Below are 19,710 nucleotides of genomic sequence, written 5' to 3'. Positions count from 1 at the left end.
TTAATTTCTTTTTCTTTTACAGTAGTACATGCTGATGAATTGTCGTGTACATCAATTAAAACAAGTACAGCGAAGTCAAAGCGATTCTGTTACAGCATCAGTCAAAAATGAGCTGGGTTATAGTTGCAATGTGCAAACGATTCCAGCCCAGAACTAATCTAGAGGAGTGGCACACAAAGGAAAAAATGCTTGGAGATCCACTGTTTAAACCGCATAGTTTTGGTATTCAGAAGTTAGTCCCTGCCTCTCTTGTGGGTGGTCTTACTTACTGGTTGGTCAGGCGTTGGAGCCATTTGGGGAAAAATGTAACCACAAGCAAAATTAGGTTGCTGTTGGAGTCCACAGATTCAGGACTCCTACTGCTCCTCTTTCCACAAGGTTAGGGCATGGTGGAAATGGTACAAGAATACAAATACCCAAGAGATCACTTAAATAAGAAGGTCGATCGGTCCACGTACTCTGGATACATGAAGGTTAATTCCCCACTCACCATGCGGACCAGTCTTTATCGTTCGAGCTCAGGTCGTCGACCAAAGGGCTGGGAGCAAGAGGGTCCTGCACCCTTCCAAGGACAACAATCTTCTGGACAGAGATCTCAGATGTCGTTCCTGGAATCAGTTGGAGCCACTTGCCAAGGTTGGGGGTCACTGCCCTGAGTGCTCAGATGTTCTCTAGCTAGTTAGCAATCACTAGTTTGTCCATATATATCTGGAAATTTCACAGGATCTTAGATCAGTCATTCTTGACCACCCTGGGGAGCGTCTCCCAGTTTGACCTCGGGACTTCCAGGCCATACTCGGCACAGATGTTCCTGTACACTATGCCGGCCACTTGGTTATGGCGTTCCATGTATGCCCTGCCTGCTGGCATCTTGCACCCTGCTGTTATGTGCTGGGTTGTCTCAGGGGCATCTTTACACAGCCTGCGCTTGCACAGACAAAACCCAGCCTCTATGGATCTTGTGCTAGGAGCTTGTTCCTGTGCTGCTGTGATTAGTGCTTCTGTGCTGTCTTTCAGTCCAGCCGCTGATATTATTTATCGATATCAGCTGCTATTCCATGCATTTCTTCCATGATGGCTCCCCTTCTTACTCCTGTCTTTCCTCTGGTTTCTGCTGCCTGAAGTATTCACGAAGCACACAATCACTTATGGCCATCTTCCTGATGTACACATGGACCTTTATTGTTTTATGTTGGATAGTGGTTGTGACACTCACCAGTCTTTGGCCTCCTTCCTTCCGCTACAGTCTCAGGATGCTGGACTTGGAATAAAACCCTCCATGCATGGTCAGGTGCTTCCTTGTCTTGATGTCATTGGTCCATCTCCTCCTTTGGCCACCCTTTCATCCCAGAGGGTATCTAACCACCAGCAGGGCATAGGTGCTAATTGTCCTGATCTTGTTCTTCCCATTCAACAGACTCTTCAGGCATTCCCTTACACCCTGTTGGCATTTGGTGGTTGCAGCTTTCCCAGCGGCCTCTTCCTGATTACCATTTGCCTGTGGGATTCCAGGATACTTAGCTATCCTCAATCTCTGCAATGTTGCTTTCTGGTAGTACAATCCTCTCAGCTCTATGAGAAGAGTGTTAATCACAGGGAGTAGGGCTCAATGTAAAAATGTAGTTTCCTGTTTTGGTTTAGGAAGCATTGTTTTATTTAAAAATGACTAAGTGGCTCTCAAATACAGTCCAGAATTATCTAGATCCATGCAAGTGTTCCACCTACTGTCATTTCCACCAAGAGTAACACGTTGGGATGCACTGAGAGATATAACCTAACTTTAGTTAGCAGTTCATGCATCTGAAAGAATGCACATCGAAGACACTCCTGCAGCAGCCTCGCTAGCTTGGCTAATTTTCTATCAATTTCTTGATTCCCATCAGGGGTCGGCTACGTTTTTTTGTGGTTCTGTTAGTAACACAAGAATTGTTGGATATGATTCACAGGCGAGGGTGCATATTAGAAAGGAGGAATAGAAAGCTAGCATGTGAATGAGGGTGAAGTGAGTCACCGGGAGAATTTAAAGTTGATTTACTGATCGTTTCATGGCCGTCGCATTCTGACGGCCCAATAACATGCAACTCAAACATAACTGTAACACAACAAAGAGAAGACATAGAAAGAATATCATAACGTCTCTCCTTTGTTGTTTTCTTGGAAGTGTGTTTCAGATGACGCTGTGGTTTTTTTTACCATCATTGATTGTTGTGAAGTGCAAAAAGGTGCTAGCAGGGGATTTACAGTATGCCGTTTGGGACACTCATTTGACGAATGTCTGCCTTAAAGCAATGGTTTATTTATTCATGCAGCTAATCTTTAAGGAAAATGTGCTTGTTATAAACTGAATGTATATTAATCAAGTAATTTTCATTTAACCATATTCCATTAAATTCAGCATTTTACATTGTACTCATGTAACAAACGTACAGGAGAAAATTTATTGTAATCAAACTAGTTAAAGTCAGTACTTTGTTTCACATAACCAGGCTTGAATGGAAAACTTGAGTATAAGTGATTTTTATAAGACAACTGCACAGATATATCTGATAAAAATGTTGCTTCCTTTTTATTTTTGCATGGTTTTAGTTATTTCACTGCAATGTACATGTCATTGTTGGATAGGTCCTTTGGCATGTTTATAAAGGGTGACGGGTCAAGTCAGCTTTATTTGTATAGCTCAATATGTCAGATCACAGGCTTGCCTCAAGGGGCTGCACAGCCTGAACAGTACGAAACACCCTCTGTCCTATGACTGATCCGGATGAAGAAAAATAGTTCTCTCATAATCTGTTCTGCCTAAGAAGGTCTGGAGAATTTCTTCTAGATGAGTGCCTAAATGCAGTTTGTCTTGCTCCATAGCATTCTTGACACTATCCGGTCGTTAAGTCTGACGTCACTAGCCGTGTCTGGGTCTAAACTCCGCTGCAGGTCCATATATCAAACGATCACTGTGGCATTACTGAGAGTTGAAAAACTGTCTAAAGTCTTTCATCTTTAATAAAATGATCAGCGTTCTGCTCTACCAGGTGTAACAGTTGAGTTTAACATCCAGGCATCCATGAAAACGGAATTTATGACATTTAACGGAGTTAGAAGTTAGCAGGGAGTTAGCTCGCTAGCTTCTATCTAAATACAATATAGCATGTCCTGACTGCGGGGTTTTGGAAACAAATTAAAACGTACAGCTCTGTTATCACTTCCAGCATAAATGAAGACAGAAAACTAAACAGCAGTGACGTTTGTAGGGTTACTGAAGTTGGGCTAGCTGGTATATAATGATGTGCTACGTGACCGCTAGCGACACAGCTATGTTAGCATAATATAAACAAGCTAACTTTTTTTTCCACTCGATAAAAGTTAACGTGAGTGTTCTCGGTGGTCAGGAACAAATGTAATCGCATGGCAGGATGCTGTAAAAGGACCAAACTTCAGCCAGGAGAACAACTGAGATAATCCATCCACAATACGAGGTTAGTCATTCATATACTGCTGCATGGGCTGGGCTGTAGTTACATCCTAAGGTTTTAAAAACTGACCTTAAATAAATGATTAGCGGTAATAAAAGCCGAGGGAGGTCAACAGTGATCACTGACTGTTTCAGGAGCTTTTTGAGATCAAATAGAAGAAAATACAAAACATTAAACATGTTAACAACACAAAAGCCATATTAAACGCAGACTACTTTAGGCCCGGAAGTAGGATTCGTCGCGTCATCACTGAACAACCGGATGAAGCAAGAACAGTCTGAAACAGTCTGCTGAAGGGTTTAAGAAGCCTGCAAGAGCACTGAAATTGGTAGCATTTGATGCAGAATCTAAGCCCTCTGCTGTTTACAGGTTACTGCACCATAAATGTGATCCCGTATATCAGCGGTCCCCGACCTTTTTTGTGCCACAGACCGGTTTAATGTCAGACAATATTTCACGGACCGGCCTTTAAGATGTCGCAGATAAATAAAACACAAAAAAAATGATACGACCAAGACAAAAACTGTGGTATATTGTACATGTAATAATAAACACGAATCCATGGTGTAATTGTGTAACTTTATTAGCAGCGTCCTCCTGAAATGCGCCAACAACATTGAGAGTAACGTCCTCCTCTCTGCCCCTTAATACTCTCTGGTCGCTATGGTAACACGTAAATATTTATTTCAAAATAAGACACACAACTACAACACGGGATGAAAACCCTGAAAACCATAAATTTCACACCCGAGCCTAAACTCTTGCGGCCCGGTACCAAATGACTCACGGCCCGGTACCAGTCCGGGGCCTGGGGACCGCTGCTGTATATGACATCAAGGTATATAAACCGTGGTGGATTTCATATTAAACATGACCATTAAATCAAGGGATCATTGCAGGTACAAATGAGCCAAAAGCTCAGCCCACATCCCCAATACGGTCACCTCAGGCATACAACTCTGGCTGCGAGCACAGAAGCTCCACCCACTATTCAAATTAAAATAAATGTTTTGGTTGCAAGGGACAGCCAATCAGAAGAGAGATAGCTTACAGGGAATGGAACTAAAACTGCATGGTCTCTGAGGGACACCAAGACCTATTGGAAGATATAAGGGGATTATTTCGGACAACTAATCATGCAAAGCTACTCTATTACAGACAAAGATGAAGATGTATAGAGCTGGAGGTTAAAATGTAGCAACTCTGGATTCTTTTCCCTTCAACTTCAGAACAATAACCCATAATGACAAACTAAAACCATGTTTGTAGAGTTTTACAAATCATATCAGGATGCAAACAGGTACCAGACCTCTCTGTAGACCTCTGGTATTAAACTGTGGTGAGACATAGAGCATAAAATCACTTTTAAAGTTTTATGTGTTCCCAGGAGAACCCTGACTTTTGATTGAAGTGAAATTTTATCAGTTTTATCTATTTAACTTTCAATTTTTAACACATTAAGTTGTCATTACTCTAAAGCACCTTTTACACACTGACGCTAAAACATACTTAAAGATCAAACATGTAATATCAGGTCTATAAAATCAAATGAAAGAAATACCATTAAGTTTATGAAAACGATGAGAAGCATTTTTGAAACAGACTTCACTTCTGTCACATTATGCTGAGCCAGAATCCCAGATCAGCCACGGCTTCATTTCTCTTTGAAATACTCGCAGAAGAAACAGCCACAAACCAACCAAGGACGACTGAAAATAAACTGCACGATGAGTTTAGCGTTAACCTTCAGACTGCAATATGATCCATATGTGAAACACGGGGAAAAACAACAACATCATTGCACTGCATTTCCACTAGATTGCGTTAAAGTGATGTAAGTCGTCTCCACAGCCTGTTTAATGATGGCCATATCAACCCCTGACTTTTTTTTTGGCCCTCCTTTCCTCCACCTGTCTGTGTGAGCTGCCACTCACTTTGATTTCTCGCCAGTTGTAGCCTGCAGACAACAAATCACCTGATTTTTCACACTGAGAATCCCTTTTTTATGTCTCCCCAGCCTTTTGTCAAAGAAACAAAAGTCTGTCTCTCCAAATTGTTCCGTTACATAACACACCAGATTGCATGGAAGTGGGCCACAGTTCTGTTTGCAGTTTTGTTTTACCATCGTCTGGTGGATTTCAAGTGGCGGCTCCCCAATGAGAGCCGACGGGCCCGTAGCCGCGTACTGGGCGCACGCGATGCTTTCAATGACAAAATGGGAGCAAAGAGGTGAAAGTGCTTAGATGTAATACCTAATATCATGCCTTTAATACTCTCACACGCATAAATAAACACGACATTCTGAGCTGAGTGGTATATGGGCTAATCCCCCAGCTTTTAATACTGTAAAGAGAGAAGTAAAAGCACTATGATAATGCTGCTTCGGGATGCTGTTAAGCAGGAGAAAGGAGGGGGGAAGCTGGCCTGGGATGGGTACAGATGGGATGGAGACATGATATATGGAAGAAGAAAAGGAGGGTAACTCACCCATCTGTATCCTGGAAGTTGACATTCACTTTCTTTGCAGACCCGAGGAGCTCTGAAAGACAAAAAGAGGGAGCATGAGTGGATTTTTGCAGCCCTCAAATATGATAGCAAAAGCCCATCAGTACCTTGTTATGAGCAATATTTAACGTTTATGATTGCAACAATATTGTGCTCTAGAGGAACGGTTCATTCATTCCTGAAGCCAGAAACAGCATTTTCCACTTTTCCCCTCACTCATTTCCACCAAACGGAAGCAAAGATCTCATTATGAGGCAAACTGCCATCACATTTCCTCACCTGCTGTTTGCATGAAAGAGTGCCATTACTTCGAGTCCAGCCCCCCATGGTGACAGCACCCTACGTGTCTGTCATTCTAAATATTTACACCATTCAGAGCATGCTCGCTCATGTGTGTGAATTTAGGTAATGTGACAAACAGTAAAAACTTCTATGATTTACTCATGAAAGTGGCCACTTTCTCATTACTTTCATATATTGTTTTAGTAAGTATCCAAAACATACAAGTTTCATTTACATAATTTTTCAAGGGATCTTATATGTGTTTTTACTCTTGTATGCTTTTCATACAAGTTTCACACAAGACAGATACAAACTTTATAAGATTTATATATATCTTTTCCATATGGGTCTGCAGACATCCTTCACATGTAACTGTTTATCATGTTTCCAGAGGGTGGAGGACATGTTGGAACCACGGGACTACAGAATCTAGAGAAGCAGCATAAAAACAACGTCTTAAATGTATAAGACGTCCACGACAACCCCTCCAGTGGACCAAGATTGGACGCCCAAAAATGACATATAAAAGACGTCACTCCGAAGTCACAACGGGTAGCCAATGAGAAGAAAGATGCCTTTAAGAGAGGACGGCCTTAAAAAGCCAAAACTGCTTGTTTCAGACAGAGGATGAACTATAAAGGCTCCCAGGTCCCACTATAAAACAAATAAGGATTATTTTAAATGGTGACTCATGCAAAGCTACTCTAATAGAGTCCAAAAATAAAAATGAGAAGTTGGAAATCAGCAGAACTGGATGTTATGTTCAGCATGAGATGCAGGTTCTTGGCTTCTGACTTTTTTTACATTTCAACACAGCACATTTGAATCCACACGGTGTAGCTGCAATAAGGACTGTGCATTAAATCTGTGCAGGAGATAACCAAGCCCGACTAGGAAAAGTGTGCAGCATAGACTGGAATGTCAGATCTCTCCTGCTCATGGCATATAAAGTACAGATAATACTGAGGATATGAACTATACAGCATGAAACCAGGCTCGGTTATGAGTTATTATAATTATGTGCAGGGTTTTACTATAAAAGTACAAACTGAAGCTATGATGCTATGCTAGAAATCTTTCTATTGAAAATCGAGCGGTTTCAAATCTACACTGTTTGTCTTTGCTGCCCCAGACTGACAAAGAGAAAGCTGAAATAAAATAATAAAATCACGTTTTAATAGTTTTGCCTCCCTAATGAGCGGATCCTCATGTTGCAGAGACAATGAGGGAGTACCTTAAACTTGCATTCTTTTTAAGGGCCAGCAGGGGGCGACTCCTTGGCTGGCAAAAAGTCTTGATATGGTGTGAACTTTGTGGGCCCATTCACTGGTTTCAAGCCACACTGAACAAACCACTGAGTTCATTTTGTGTATTTTTGTCACAATCACAGTCAATCACAGGGGATAAATCAGGAAATGCTTAGAGGCTTAAAACCTGACAGTCACAAGTTGCTAGCCGAGGAACACAGTTCCTCTCAGCCGGTTAGTCCATCGCACACTCATCACATCTGGTTTCAAAACACACAACATGAGTCTTCCCAACAGGAGAATTCAAACCAACTATTGTGGCGATGGCACTGTGGAACGTCCAGATTTAGGTCAAGTTCATTGTAAACACACACAGATACACAATTACTGGCTTGAAATAACAGATGCAGATCCATGCATGCTGTGGCGGGGTGTAGCTCAGCTGCAGGGGTGCAGCACATGCAGGCACACACATGCACATCCACACGCATGCATACAAGTTTAATGCTGCACTAAATCTACAAGCACAACTGCTACTTTCAACCTCATTATTTTTCATTTTCTGCCCTTTGTTTTTATGTCTCTTATTAGCTGATGGTGCAGAACTGAGGCACAGCAAGGATGAGCTTGCACGCTCCCTTCTTTCTCTCTCACATTTTTGCTCTTTCCACAAACACACACGCACACCCCCTCTAGGGTGCAGGAAACAGGACAGTCCCTCTATTGTAGGGGAGACAGCTCCCAGCACCACTGGGAGAGGAACATTGATTTCCTAACAGGCTATTTCTGGCCACTTAAATGCAGGAATTCACTTTTTTTTTTTTAAATACAGGAGCTTTCAAAGGCACAATGTACATCCTGTGTGTGTGTGTGTGTGTGTGTGTGTGGACAATAAAACCTGATATATTTCCGCTAACTTACATAAATACTAAAGTATGGTGAAGTTCAAAAAGTTCAAAGAGGACAGAGAAAACGCATAAAGCTCACTTTTTAAAATTTTCCTGATAAACACTGAACAATCACCGGCTTCTCCCCATAAAAGAACAAAGTCTTTGAGACAGACCAAAGTTATAGGAAAACGCCATCTGGATATATCTTGACGCGCGCTCAGTCATCCAGGTCAGGAAAGTTATTCTGTTCATCCGTTTTACATTTTTTTTAAAACTTTAGTCCAGATGAACAGAATCAACTTTTTGGGGGCCTGCTATATACTGCTCTTTCTTATTAGCTGGAGACCCGTTGCCTCAAGCTCTAGTTTCTTTATTACAGCTAGCTTGTCGATTAAGCTAACGTTAGCTCCATAAGCTGTTTAAAAACACAAAATCGGATTTCTTACTTGATGACCGAACAACAATGTGCTGAAAAAGCCAGTTGTGAGCATCTTCAGTTGTTGACATTTACATCAACTAGACTCAGGAATGTTGAGGTTACTATCTACACAAGTAGACTTAAAAAAAATTAATTTAAATGGTGAACAAGCCCAAGTGCTCCAAAAGAAAAGACTAGGGATGGGTATCGTTTAGGTTTTATCCGATACCGGTGCCAAATCGGTACTTTTGAAACGGTGCCGGTGCTCAAACGGTGCTCAAACTGGTGCTTAAAGAATGGAGAACACAAAATTGGTCCAAAAACCTCTCATGTTCAGCTGGTTTTTGTAAAAAGATAACAATGTTAGCCTTTCCTGCAGCTATGGGGCATATATGGTATCACTCTTGGCTGGAAGCAGTGCTTAATCAATGGAAAAAACATAAACTTTGTCCAAAAACCTCTCATGTTCAGCTGTTTCCCACTTCTTCTTTGGTCATTTTAGCCCTTTTGGCCAGGGTGAAGGGAGTATCTGCCATCAAACAAGAAGACAGCCGCATGTAGCTATGATGATGTTTGCTAGTTCACCTTACATGCATTAATGTAATAACGTGGTTAGCCTACTCAACGTAAATTACACACGAACAACATTAAGCGACTCACGCAGAGAAGAACGGCTGCTGCTGCATCATCATCCTCATCATTTCTGCTACACTGGCAGGGCTAGGGGCCAGGACTCTCCTCTTCGGGTTTTTGGGGGATGTTGCTAACTCCGGGTCTGATAACTGGCAACCCACCTGCAGTAGATGTGCTCGGTGTGAGGTCTGGCAGCAAGCTATCAAATACGGCGCATTTCTGGGCTTTTAAAAAAAACGCTATGCGTCGCCAGGTGTTTCATCGGATTCTTGGTGTTACCTCCTTTGACAGTATCACAGTATCAGCTTAAAGCACTTGTTGCTGCTGAGTTTGCATCTTTTGCTGTGAAGTACAGCCAGACTTTTGACCGCTTCGCCTTGGACATTTTTAATCTGTAGCTCTGCTCTAAAAGAACGTACGTACCTGGACCCGCCTACTATCCTCGGAAACGTAAAATGATTGGCTAGAAGTGTATCACAGCTCAGGAAAAAAAAAGCACCGAAATAAAGCACCGAAATGTGCGCTGCTTTTCGGTCTGGTTACTACCGTTTATGTCAGAACCAGTGCCATCATGGCACCGGACACCGGTACCCATCCCTAGAAAAGACCATGCAATGCTTTTAAAGGGTAAAGGTTCACCTATGAGGTCCCATCAAACAATGAAACCCCGAATACAGGACTGGAAATGATCAGAACACATCTGCTGTCAGTTTATAGTATATTCGTGATTCTATCCATGTTTAACAAAAACAAGTAACTACAGGATTTTAAGGTACAATAGGTAACCAAATTTGCCACATTTTTCACTGGATAAAGAGGAAGACTATGAAAAGGAAACACACAAAAAGCAACTCTTGGATTTGTTACCAGGCATGTCATACGAGAATGTCATAGCTAGATGAACATGCTAGCATGCTAGGGGTTTTGGAAAGGTAACAAAAAAAGGAACCACCAAACACTTAACGCTTGTACTGCCACATGTCTACTGCTTTAACTCATGGATCACGATTTACAGGACTATTAGCCAAAAATAGAAGAAATCAAAAGAGCAGTTTTTCTTCAACATGCATGCAAAAAAAGAAAAAAGAATAAATGTGTTTTTCCATTTACATCTAAACAAATTGGTTGGCCTGCCTCCTTGCTAGTATGTTGAGCATCAGCAGCAAAATTGTGAGTGAACTGAGGCCTTTTGTGTCCAGAATTTGGGCTGAAAATTTGTCATAATGAATATTGGGGGGAAAAAGCTATCTGAAAACAACATTAAGGATCTCCAACAGCATTCAGGAAAGTGACAATGAAAAATAAGTCGGTTCAGCAGAGTCTACACTCATAGCGACACATGATGAGGCATTAATAATTCAGCATTTTTACTGTCAGACTACATAAAGGGCTACTACAGTCAGGACTACTGTAGTCAAAACAGTTCTGGGAAAGGAGGAGCAACATCCGAGCACAAAACAGAGCAGGTATCAAGGACAAACGATATGACTAAGACAAAAACTGCATGAAAGTTGTCAACCCACCTCCACCTGGAGGTGGGTTGCAAAGTGGCTTGCAGATGTGCTTGCAGCAAGGCTAAAGCTCTTTAGAGAAAAACATATACAGATTTTCCAAATGTGAAACCACATGTAAAAAACTGTCACGACTACTACTGTCCATGCCTAGTCTGCATGTGTGTGTGTATAATGTGAAGTCACCCAGCCGAAAACAGCTCAGGACTCCACATTCACTGAGCTACCGTTATATAAGATGGACCAACTCTCTGTCATACTTGGAGTGCTGAATACTGCTATTCTAACAAAGCCGCTGGCATCTTAGAGATTTGAATATAGTGATCTTTTGAGAGAGCAGTCTCACTTTCAAAAGATCACATTTGGAAACTTTGTCAGGATCTTTGGCATCACCAATATTTGTTGATTTGAAAATCCAATATATCGCTTACTGTGTTTCAGACACACGACACAAACAGATTTCTCTAATGTTTTATGTGTATCTCCTTGCTATGCTTACTGACACACATGCATTCAAACAAGCTTTATTAATAAGAGCGAACAACAAAACCATCAGTTTTCCTTCTCAGCAATAGGTGTTTCCTGTATTTTACCAACCAAGACCTGCCTGAGGGAAAGACCGGACCTGCAGTGTAAACCTACATGGAATATTAAAGAATACAGCACCACAGAAAATTGCTGCTCACCAGCTGATTCAATTCTGAGTTTATTCTAGCTTCAGAGGCAAAACTTCTCTGAAACTGCTGGAGGCTGAAAAACTGTGAACTACAATCTGTTATTGCGAAGTCAATTAAAAAGGCTCAAAAAGAGAAAAGACATAAAATACATCTAATATAAAGAAGTGGGTTTAAGAACGGCAAACTGTTTGTTTGTACTTGGACTGTTTAAGCTATTTGTAAGCTTGAGGCAAGTGCCAAAAACTGCAATTCCTGGAGTGACCACTGGAGGCCGGCTCCAAAAAATGAGTCCGTTGGCTCCCATGTTTAGATGCCCGAATTTATAGCCATACAATTACACTCATAGTCTAACACGAACAATTATTTTTGTATCTATGGAGAGTTTCCCATCTCATACCAACTGTACAGAGGGTTTCATTTAAATACTACTAGGGCACAGCTTGTTGCTCCAATAACTCAGGTTCATTGGTGTTTTTTTCTGTTTAGGGTATTTTAATATAAGTATATGACAAATATCTGCCTTAATTTGTGGTACACAGCATCTACGAAGTTTTTGCTTCACTCTTATTGAGTAAAATTGTAGCATTTAATCAGTGTTTTACCTGAAACTTGAAAAACTAGCATCTTTCCATTGCACCAGATTGGTCATCGCTAAAGGTGACCTAGCATGCTGGCACTAGCCGACATCGTAGCACTCTGCCCTGTATCCACATGTACTCGTCTCTGGCTCCAAAAACCAACATGACAGGAAACAGTAATATTAGGGATTACAAACCTATGGAGTTCACATCCATCGTTTATATACACCCTATAGGATGAACCCAAAGTTAATTTAAAAGCCTTCTACCTCTGCAATCCTTCTCAGGTCCTGATGTTAACTGGGCTGCTTCCCTTTAGCAGGCTTGTGTAAAGGTGAAAGGTCAATGAGAGCTGAAAGGCACTGTGGCTCCTTTAAATTATACATGCCGGCGAGAAGGTGCATGCTCAAAAAGGTTAGATTTATTCATATGGCTAATATTAAACACAGTTGGTGCAGCTAAAAGAAGAGGCTGTTGTTCTTAGAGAGGATTATTCTCAGTCTGCTGATCCTCTGTTTTCTTGCCTGTGGCAAAAAGGGACCGATGCTATCATCATGGGAAAGGAAAGCGAACCGTGTCACTGCTTTTCTCTTTATGTGTTCACTTATGTAATATCTGTCCTGGGAAAGACTGTGCCTAGTGTAAAGATTACTTTTAGGCAATGCCATTTATTGTTCTATTACATAAAATAGTTGTTTGCTGAAGAAAAGGCAGCTTCACTAGCTCTGCTAACTAGTTGTCTTTGGCTCTTTGTTTCTTCTCTCTGCATATTTCTGTCCCCTTTGAGGATGGAGAACAGTCGTTCTGTCTCTGAGAGCAGACCTGTTGTCTTGGCCCTGATCGATCTGTCCCACTCTGACTTTTTCCTTCACCTTTTCCTCTTTCCTGCTTTCTTCTCTCACATTCTTCCCCACAGGCTCACCAATGAGAAAGGGAACAGCACTTCTCTGCTGTGTCAGTGAATCGCCTTTCCTCTCTCCATTTTTCAGCTGCAGCATGTAAATTACACTGGCAGATGTTGGAGCACGGTATGCCTTCATGCATTATGAAGGTGGACTCTTATTCTTTCTTAAACATTTACCCAGAAAAATCAAATCAGGAGCGTTTTACCGTGTCAGAGTAACTTCCCCTAACTTGTTTAAATGCTACATTTAACCCATGAAATGTCCCTTACCTGACCTTTGAACAGTTTTGTTCCTAGTATTTGCAGGCATGTGTTTATGCACAGCTTTCTAAAGGTCCCACCGCAGCATGAGCACTGGGCCATCACTGAATCTTTTCTTTTTCAGCCATTCTGTTGTTTCAGCCTCACATCTGACTCCAGAATACTTTGGTATACAGAGGACTTCATGGTCAACTCAACAGCTGGATGCCCAGGTCCTATGGTTGCATGAGAAGCTCAAATCATCACCCCTGCATCTTGACTATGCTGGGTTCAGTTTTTGCCAAAGTTGGCGCTGTGCCTCTCTACTCCAGTCTCATCTATCCAAAGGACGTCATTCTGGGAGTCTTGTGATTTGTTCAGATGCACCTTTGCAAACTTAAGTCGTGCTGCTCTGTTCTTTTTAGAGTAAAGACTTTTCTTCCAAACAAGCCATACTTGTTCAGTCTTCTAATTGTACTGTCATGACCTTTAACATTTAACATGCTAACTGAAGCCTGTAGAGCAGAGAAGTCAAACTCGTTTTACATTGTGGCCCACATACAGTCTAGTTTGATCTTAACTAAGCCGGATGGTGAGTTCCTGTGTACTTCATTCACTGTCCTGTAATTATAAAATGTTCAGTTTTTGTTCATTTAAGGGAAAGCATGTACAGTATGTGGTATTTTTTTAACTTGCTCTGAGCTGTGCGCGGGCTGACTTTGCAACAGCAATAAGTGACAGTAAGTATGTTTACCACAATGTACACAAAACCATGAAAGGTTTATGTCCTGTGAAACACCATCATTGATATTTTAAGTTAACACTGGTTTTTCTTAGTGGTACACGTGATGCATTGTTGGGCAGTGATGACGGGCTGATATATTTTTATCTCATCATGTGGAGATGGAAAGGTCCTTGCACACTTTCATGTTCGTATATTTTAGGCTCTTTCTACAAAGTTTTTTTCTGCAGACTTTTAAGTGCTATGATTGGATGTTATCTGAATGTTCCTTTGAGGTCGTGATTAACTTATCCTCTTGGATTTATATGTCCACAGGCTTTTAATCAAATTTCCTAATGCAGCTGTTCATCTTTTCGGACTGATAATGAAAGCAAGTCATTTTGTCTGTCTAAGCTTATTGCAGCCTGTGGGAAGGATATAGAGTCCTACCGATATCAGATTCTGGTACCAATATTTGTTGATTTAAAAATGCGATATTCCAATATATTAGCCATTATTTTTATTTTTTATTTTGCCTTCACTTTCTTCCTGTTAAAAGAGGGTTTTGCCTTCTCACGCTTGCCAAGTTCTTGCTCATAATGCTTGTTATTGTAGAGTCTTTACCTACAATATAAAACACCTTGAGGTAACAAACCCCGGTCATACGCCCGGGCGGTCGCCACTGACAATGTAGGAGGGCCAGGAGAGGAAGATGTCAACTCCACGGAGCATCAAGTGGTTACCTTTCTACGGTCCAAAGGTGTGGAAGTGGATTATAACAACATTGAGGCTTGCCACCCTCTACCCCGAAAAAATGACAGTGACAAACCAGCCATCATTGTGAGATTTGCAAACAGAAAACAGAAAACAGCACTGTTAAAACAAGGAAAGAAACTGAAAGGATCCGATGTCTTCATGAACGAACATCTGATAAAAAGAAATGCGGACATTGCCAGGAAAGCACGTTACTTGAAGAAACAGGGAAAAATTCAAAATACATGGACTACCAACTGCAAAGTATTCATTAAACTCAATGGAACACCGGAACAAGCCAAAGTGTTGGTCATCAGAAATATGGAAGAGCTGGACAAATACTGAGGTCAACTTACTCTGGAGGTATGAATACACATGTGACGTGACACACAACACAACACATGGCACAGTCCAAAAGAACTTCATCTGCATCCGGCAACAATATCAACATGACTGATTGGAATTCTCTTTATGATAATCTGGAACTGAGAACATTTCGATACACAGACCATAATGTTCTAGACTTAGAAAAAGATATAGACCCGGAAAATAATTTCTTCTACAACATCAGCAGTAACTGCTGCTACTTCACTGATGAACAGTTTAAGCACACCATCAACACGGAAAATAAATTATCAATAATCCATTTTAATAGCAGAAGTCTGTATGCCAACTTCAACAATATAAAGGAATATCTAAATGAGTTGACAAATCCATTTGGAATTATTGCCATTTCTGAAACATGGATCAATGCGGAGAAAGGAACGGACTTTGGACTGGAGGGATATGAAGTGAATTTTGTAAATAGAAGGAACAAGAGTGGAGGGGGAGTAGCTGTGTATGTGGATAAAAACCTAAACTACAAGGTGGTAGAAAGTATGACAACTGTAATTGATCATTTATTAGAATGTATAACAATTGAAATGTATAAGGAAAAAGAGAAAAATGTAATAATTAGCTGTATATATAGAACACCTGGCTCTAGTATTCAAGTATTTAATGACTTCATAGAGGAAATATTCTCTAAAACAAATCAAAAAGTTATGTTTATCTGTGGTGATTTTAATATTGACCTGTTGAATCCAAAAAAGCATAAAATGACCGACGAATTCCTAAACACTATGTACAGTTTGAGTTTACATCCTAAAATAACCAGGCCCAGCAGAATTACACCACATTGTGCCACCTTACTTGACAATATTTTCACTAACAATATGGAAAACAACATTGTGAGCGGAATATTAATTAATGACATCAGTGATCACCTACCAGTTTTTGCAGTTTATGACACTAATTATAAGAAAAACCAGCATGAAGAACAACTGAGATACAGACGTGTAAGGACAGAAGAAACTATGATTGCATTTAAGAACGATCTATTAAATCAGGACTGGGACAAGGTGTACAAAGAAGCTGATATTGATATTGCATATGGCATATCTTTAAGAATATTCATGGAGTTGTACGATAAAAACTGTCCAACAATAAAATACAACGGAAAGCACAAATATTCAGCTAGACCATGGATCACTAAGGGTTTACAAAATGCATGTAAAAAGAAAAATACACTCTATAGGGAATACCTAAAACAAAGAACAAAAGATGCTGAAAATAAATATAAAAAATACAAAAATAAGTTGACCAATATTATACGTGTATGTAGAAAGGAGTATTATAGTAAAATATTGAACAACAATAAACATAATATGAAAGGAATATGGGATGTTTTAAACGGTATCATTAAAAATAATTCTGGACAACAAAGTTATCCACAATACTTTATCGATAATGGCAATATTATGGAAAACACTGCTGATAAGGTCAACAGCTTTAATTATTATTTTGTAAATATTGGACCAAAACTGGCAGAACAAATTCCTGAGTCACTGCCATCAGTAGACTGTAGTGAAAACCTGATTGATAGGAACTCAATGTTCCTCACATCAGTGGAGGAAAAAGAAATAATTGACATTGTACACATGTGTAAATATAAAACATCCACTGATTGTAATGATATTGACATGAAAATCGTCAAGAAGGTCATTGAAGGAATTGTAGGACCTCTAACATATATTTGCAACTTATCATTTCAGACGGGAAAAGTGCCAAACAAAATGAAAATAGCTAAAGTTGTGCCGCTGTATAAAACCGGGGATAGACGCCACTTCACAAATTACAGGCCTGTTTCTTTACTACCACAATTCTCCAAAATCCTAGAAAACCTGTTTAATAAACGATTAGACAAATTCTTAAATAAATATAAATTACTCTCTGACAGTCAATATGGATTCAGATCAAAAAGATCAACATCTCTGGCATTAATCGAATCAATTGAGGAGATTACGAATGCTATCAGAAACAGTATGCAGCTGGAGTATTTCTGGATCTCAAGAAAGCATTCGACACAATCAATCATAACATATTAATTAATAAACTGGAACGGTATGGGATCAGGGGGGTTGTACTGCAATGGGTGAAAAATTATTTAAGTGACACAATTTGTGAAGCTGGGTGTCCATTCCTCATCATGCTTGGACATTGCTTGTGGTGTTCCACAAGGCTCTGTACTGGGTCCAAAATTATTTATTATTTATATAAATGATATTTGTAAGGCATCTGATATATTAAAATTAGTATTATTTGCAGATGACACAAATATTTTTTGTTCTGGGGGGAATCTAAAGGAGCTCCTGGATACAATTACTTCAGAAATGTGCAAAATTAAAAAATGGTTTAACAGGAACAAACTATCGCTAAATCTAAGTAAAACTAAAATTATCTTATTTGGGAATTCCCTTAGAAATGCACAAGTGCAGATTCATTTAGATGGTGTGGAAATTGAAGGAGTACTTGAACATAAGTTTCTTGGTGTGATTATAGATGATAAATTAAACTGGAAGTCTCATAAATCATATACATAACAAAATTTCAAGAAGTGTCTCAATCTTGAGTAAAGTAAAACACATTCTGGACCACAAATCACTCCACATTCTCTATTGTTCCCTGATTGCACCGTATTTGAATTACTGTGCAGAGGTTTGGGGCAATACTTACAAATGTTCGCTATCATCAATCTTTATATTACAAAAAAGGGCCATAAGGATAATCCATAAAACTGGTTACAGAGATCATACAAATCCACTATTCTTAAAATCAAAAATTCTAAAATTCACAGATCTGGTTCATTTTCTCACAGCACAAATTATATATAAAGCAAGAAATAACCTGCTTCCTGACAATATTCTAAAAATGTTTTCTAAAAGGGAACGGGGATACAATTTGAGGGGGGAATTAAATTTAAAACATCCTCGTATCCGTACAACATTAAAAAGTTTTTGCATCTCTGTGTGTGGAGTGAAGCTGTGGAACAGACTAAGTAAAGATATGAAGCAATGTCCAAGCATGGCGCAGTTTAAAAAGCGGTTTAAGGAGACTGTTTTTACAGGGTACAGGGAAAAGGTAGAGATTTGATAGGGTGTTCTTGTCTAATATTTTCATGTGTGTGCGCATAAAATTGTAGGTTGTGTATCCTTCAGGTGTTAATGGGGTTATTGAAAATGTGTATATGTGCGTATGTGTGTATATACGTATGTATGGATAGATAGAAACATATATGATGTGTATATATTAAAAAAAAAATTACACATAACATATAATGTAATTGCAAGGAGGTATTTCTGTAGTCTATTGATACTAGATAGTGGAAAAGGGGTGGGATTAAATAAGCTTATGCTTCTTCCTGCTCCTTTTTGAACATGGACGTTATTTGGAGTTGTGGTTGCTCGTTTTCCTTTTGTTTGCTTTGTTCATTTGTCTCTTTTAATTCTATTTTTTTTTATACTTTTTCAACATGTTCAAAATAAAGATTCAATCAATCAATCAAAAACTGTTGTTGTGATTTGGCACCATATAAATCAAACTGAACTGAATGATCAAACAGCCTATTTTAAATGTTGATACTAACAGATCAGCAAAAAGTTGATAATATGAATTAGTTAACCTCAACTTCAGGGTTGGGGGAGCTGCAGGCCTCGAGGGCCGGTGTCCTGCAGGTTTCAGATGTGTCCTTGAGCCAACACAGCTGATTTAAATGGATAAATGACCTCCTCAGCATGTCTTGAAGTTCTCCAGAGGCCTGGTAATGAACTCATCATGTGATTCAGGTGTGTTGACCCAGGGTGAGATCTAAAACCTGCAGGACACCGGCCCTCGAGGCCTGGAGTTGGACACCCCCTGCTCTACTTGAATCACTAATTTAGATGGTGGGAGTTAAATAGTAAAACAGACTGGTTCTTATAGTGCTTTTCTACTATATCTGTAGACTGTATTATCTGACACGCTGGCATCTTTAATATGAGCGTCCACCTTTATAATGGAGACATGGATAATAGAAACCCTGGAAATTCAACAAGGTATAGAAGGCAGTGTTCATGTCTGGTGTGTGCTGCCTGAATCTTTGCTTTGAAGCAAGCTCTCTGCGGCCTCCTGCTTCATTTCATGACATCATAAAAGGGCATGGCCACCCCCATGTCATCAAATAAGGATACAAGCTTTGTACGAGGCATCATATAAGGACAGAGAGGGTAAGAGTGGGATCCCTGCCAACATCATCCTCTGCCTGCCAGATGTACACACAGTAAATCAGCCAACACACCCACACACACAAAGACACAGTTCTGCATCATGAACGTATACACATGCAGTGAGAGGCAGCTTCGCTTCCAAAACACATTTACAGACATTACAGTGACTTGTGAAAAACACTGACTCCTCAATATATAACATTTAGCAATAATAATTTACAGTGTAGATATTTCTGTGTGTGTGTGTGTGTGTGTGCACGCGCATGTTTCAACACTGCAGGAGCTGTTTGATCCTCATTGA

General features: G+C 40.0%; 1 protein-coding gene across 6 annotated transcripts in view; it reads right to left on the bottom strand.

Annotated features, from left to right (window-relative positions):
* Positions 1 to 19,710, bottom strand: part of caskin1 (CASK interacting protein 1) — a 137,394-nt gene that overhangs the window by 59,189 nt on the left and 58,495 nt on the right. For all 6 annotated transcript variants that reach the window (XM_085453172.1, XM_085453173.1, XM_085453175.1 and 3 more), the window contains exon 2: positions 5,955 to 6,006. In XM_085453172.1, coding sequence (XP_085309298.1) covers positions 5,955 to 6,006 — 52 coding nt within the window. The remainder of the gene's footprint in view (positions 1 to 5,954; positions 6,007 to 19,710) is intronic.

This window comes from Copadichromis virginalis, linkage group LG4 (assembly GCF_057382275.1).
Source record: "Copadichromis virginalis isolate Kocher_CV1m ecotype Utaka linkage group LG4, C_Virginalis_male_GT1.1, whole genome shotgun sequence".
NCBI lineage: Eukaryota > Metazoa > Chordata > Actinopteri > Cichliformes > Cichlidae > Copadichromis > Copadichromis virginalis.
This window is presented reverse-complemented; position numbering and strand designations above follow the sequence as displayed.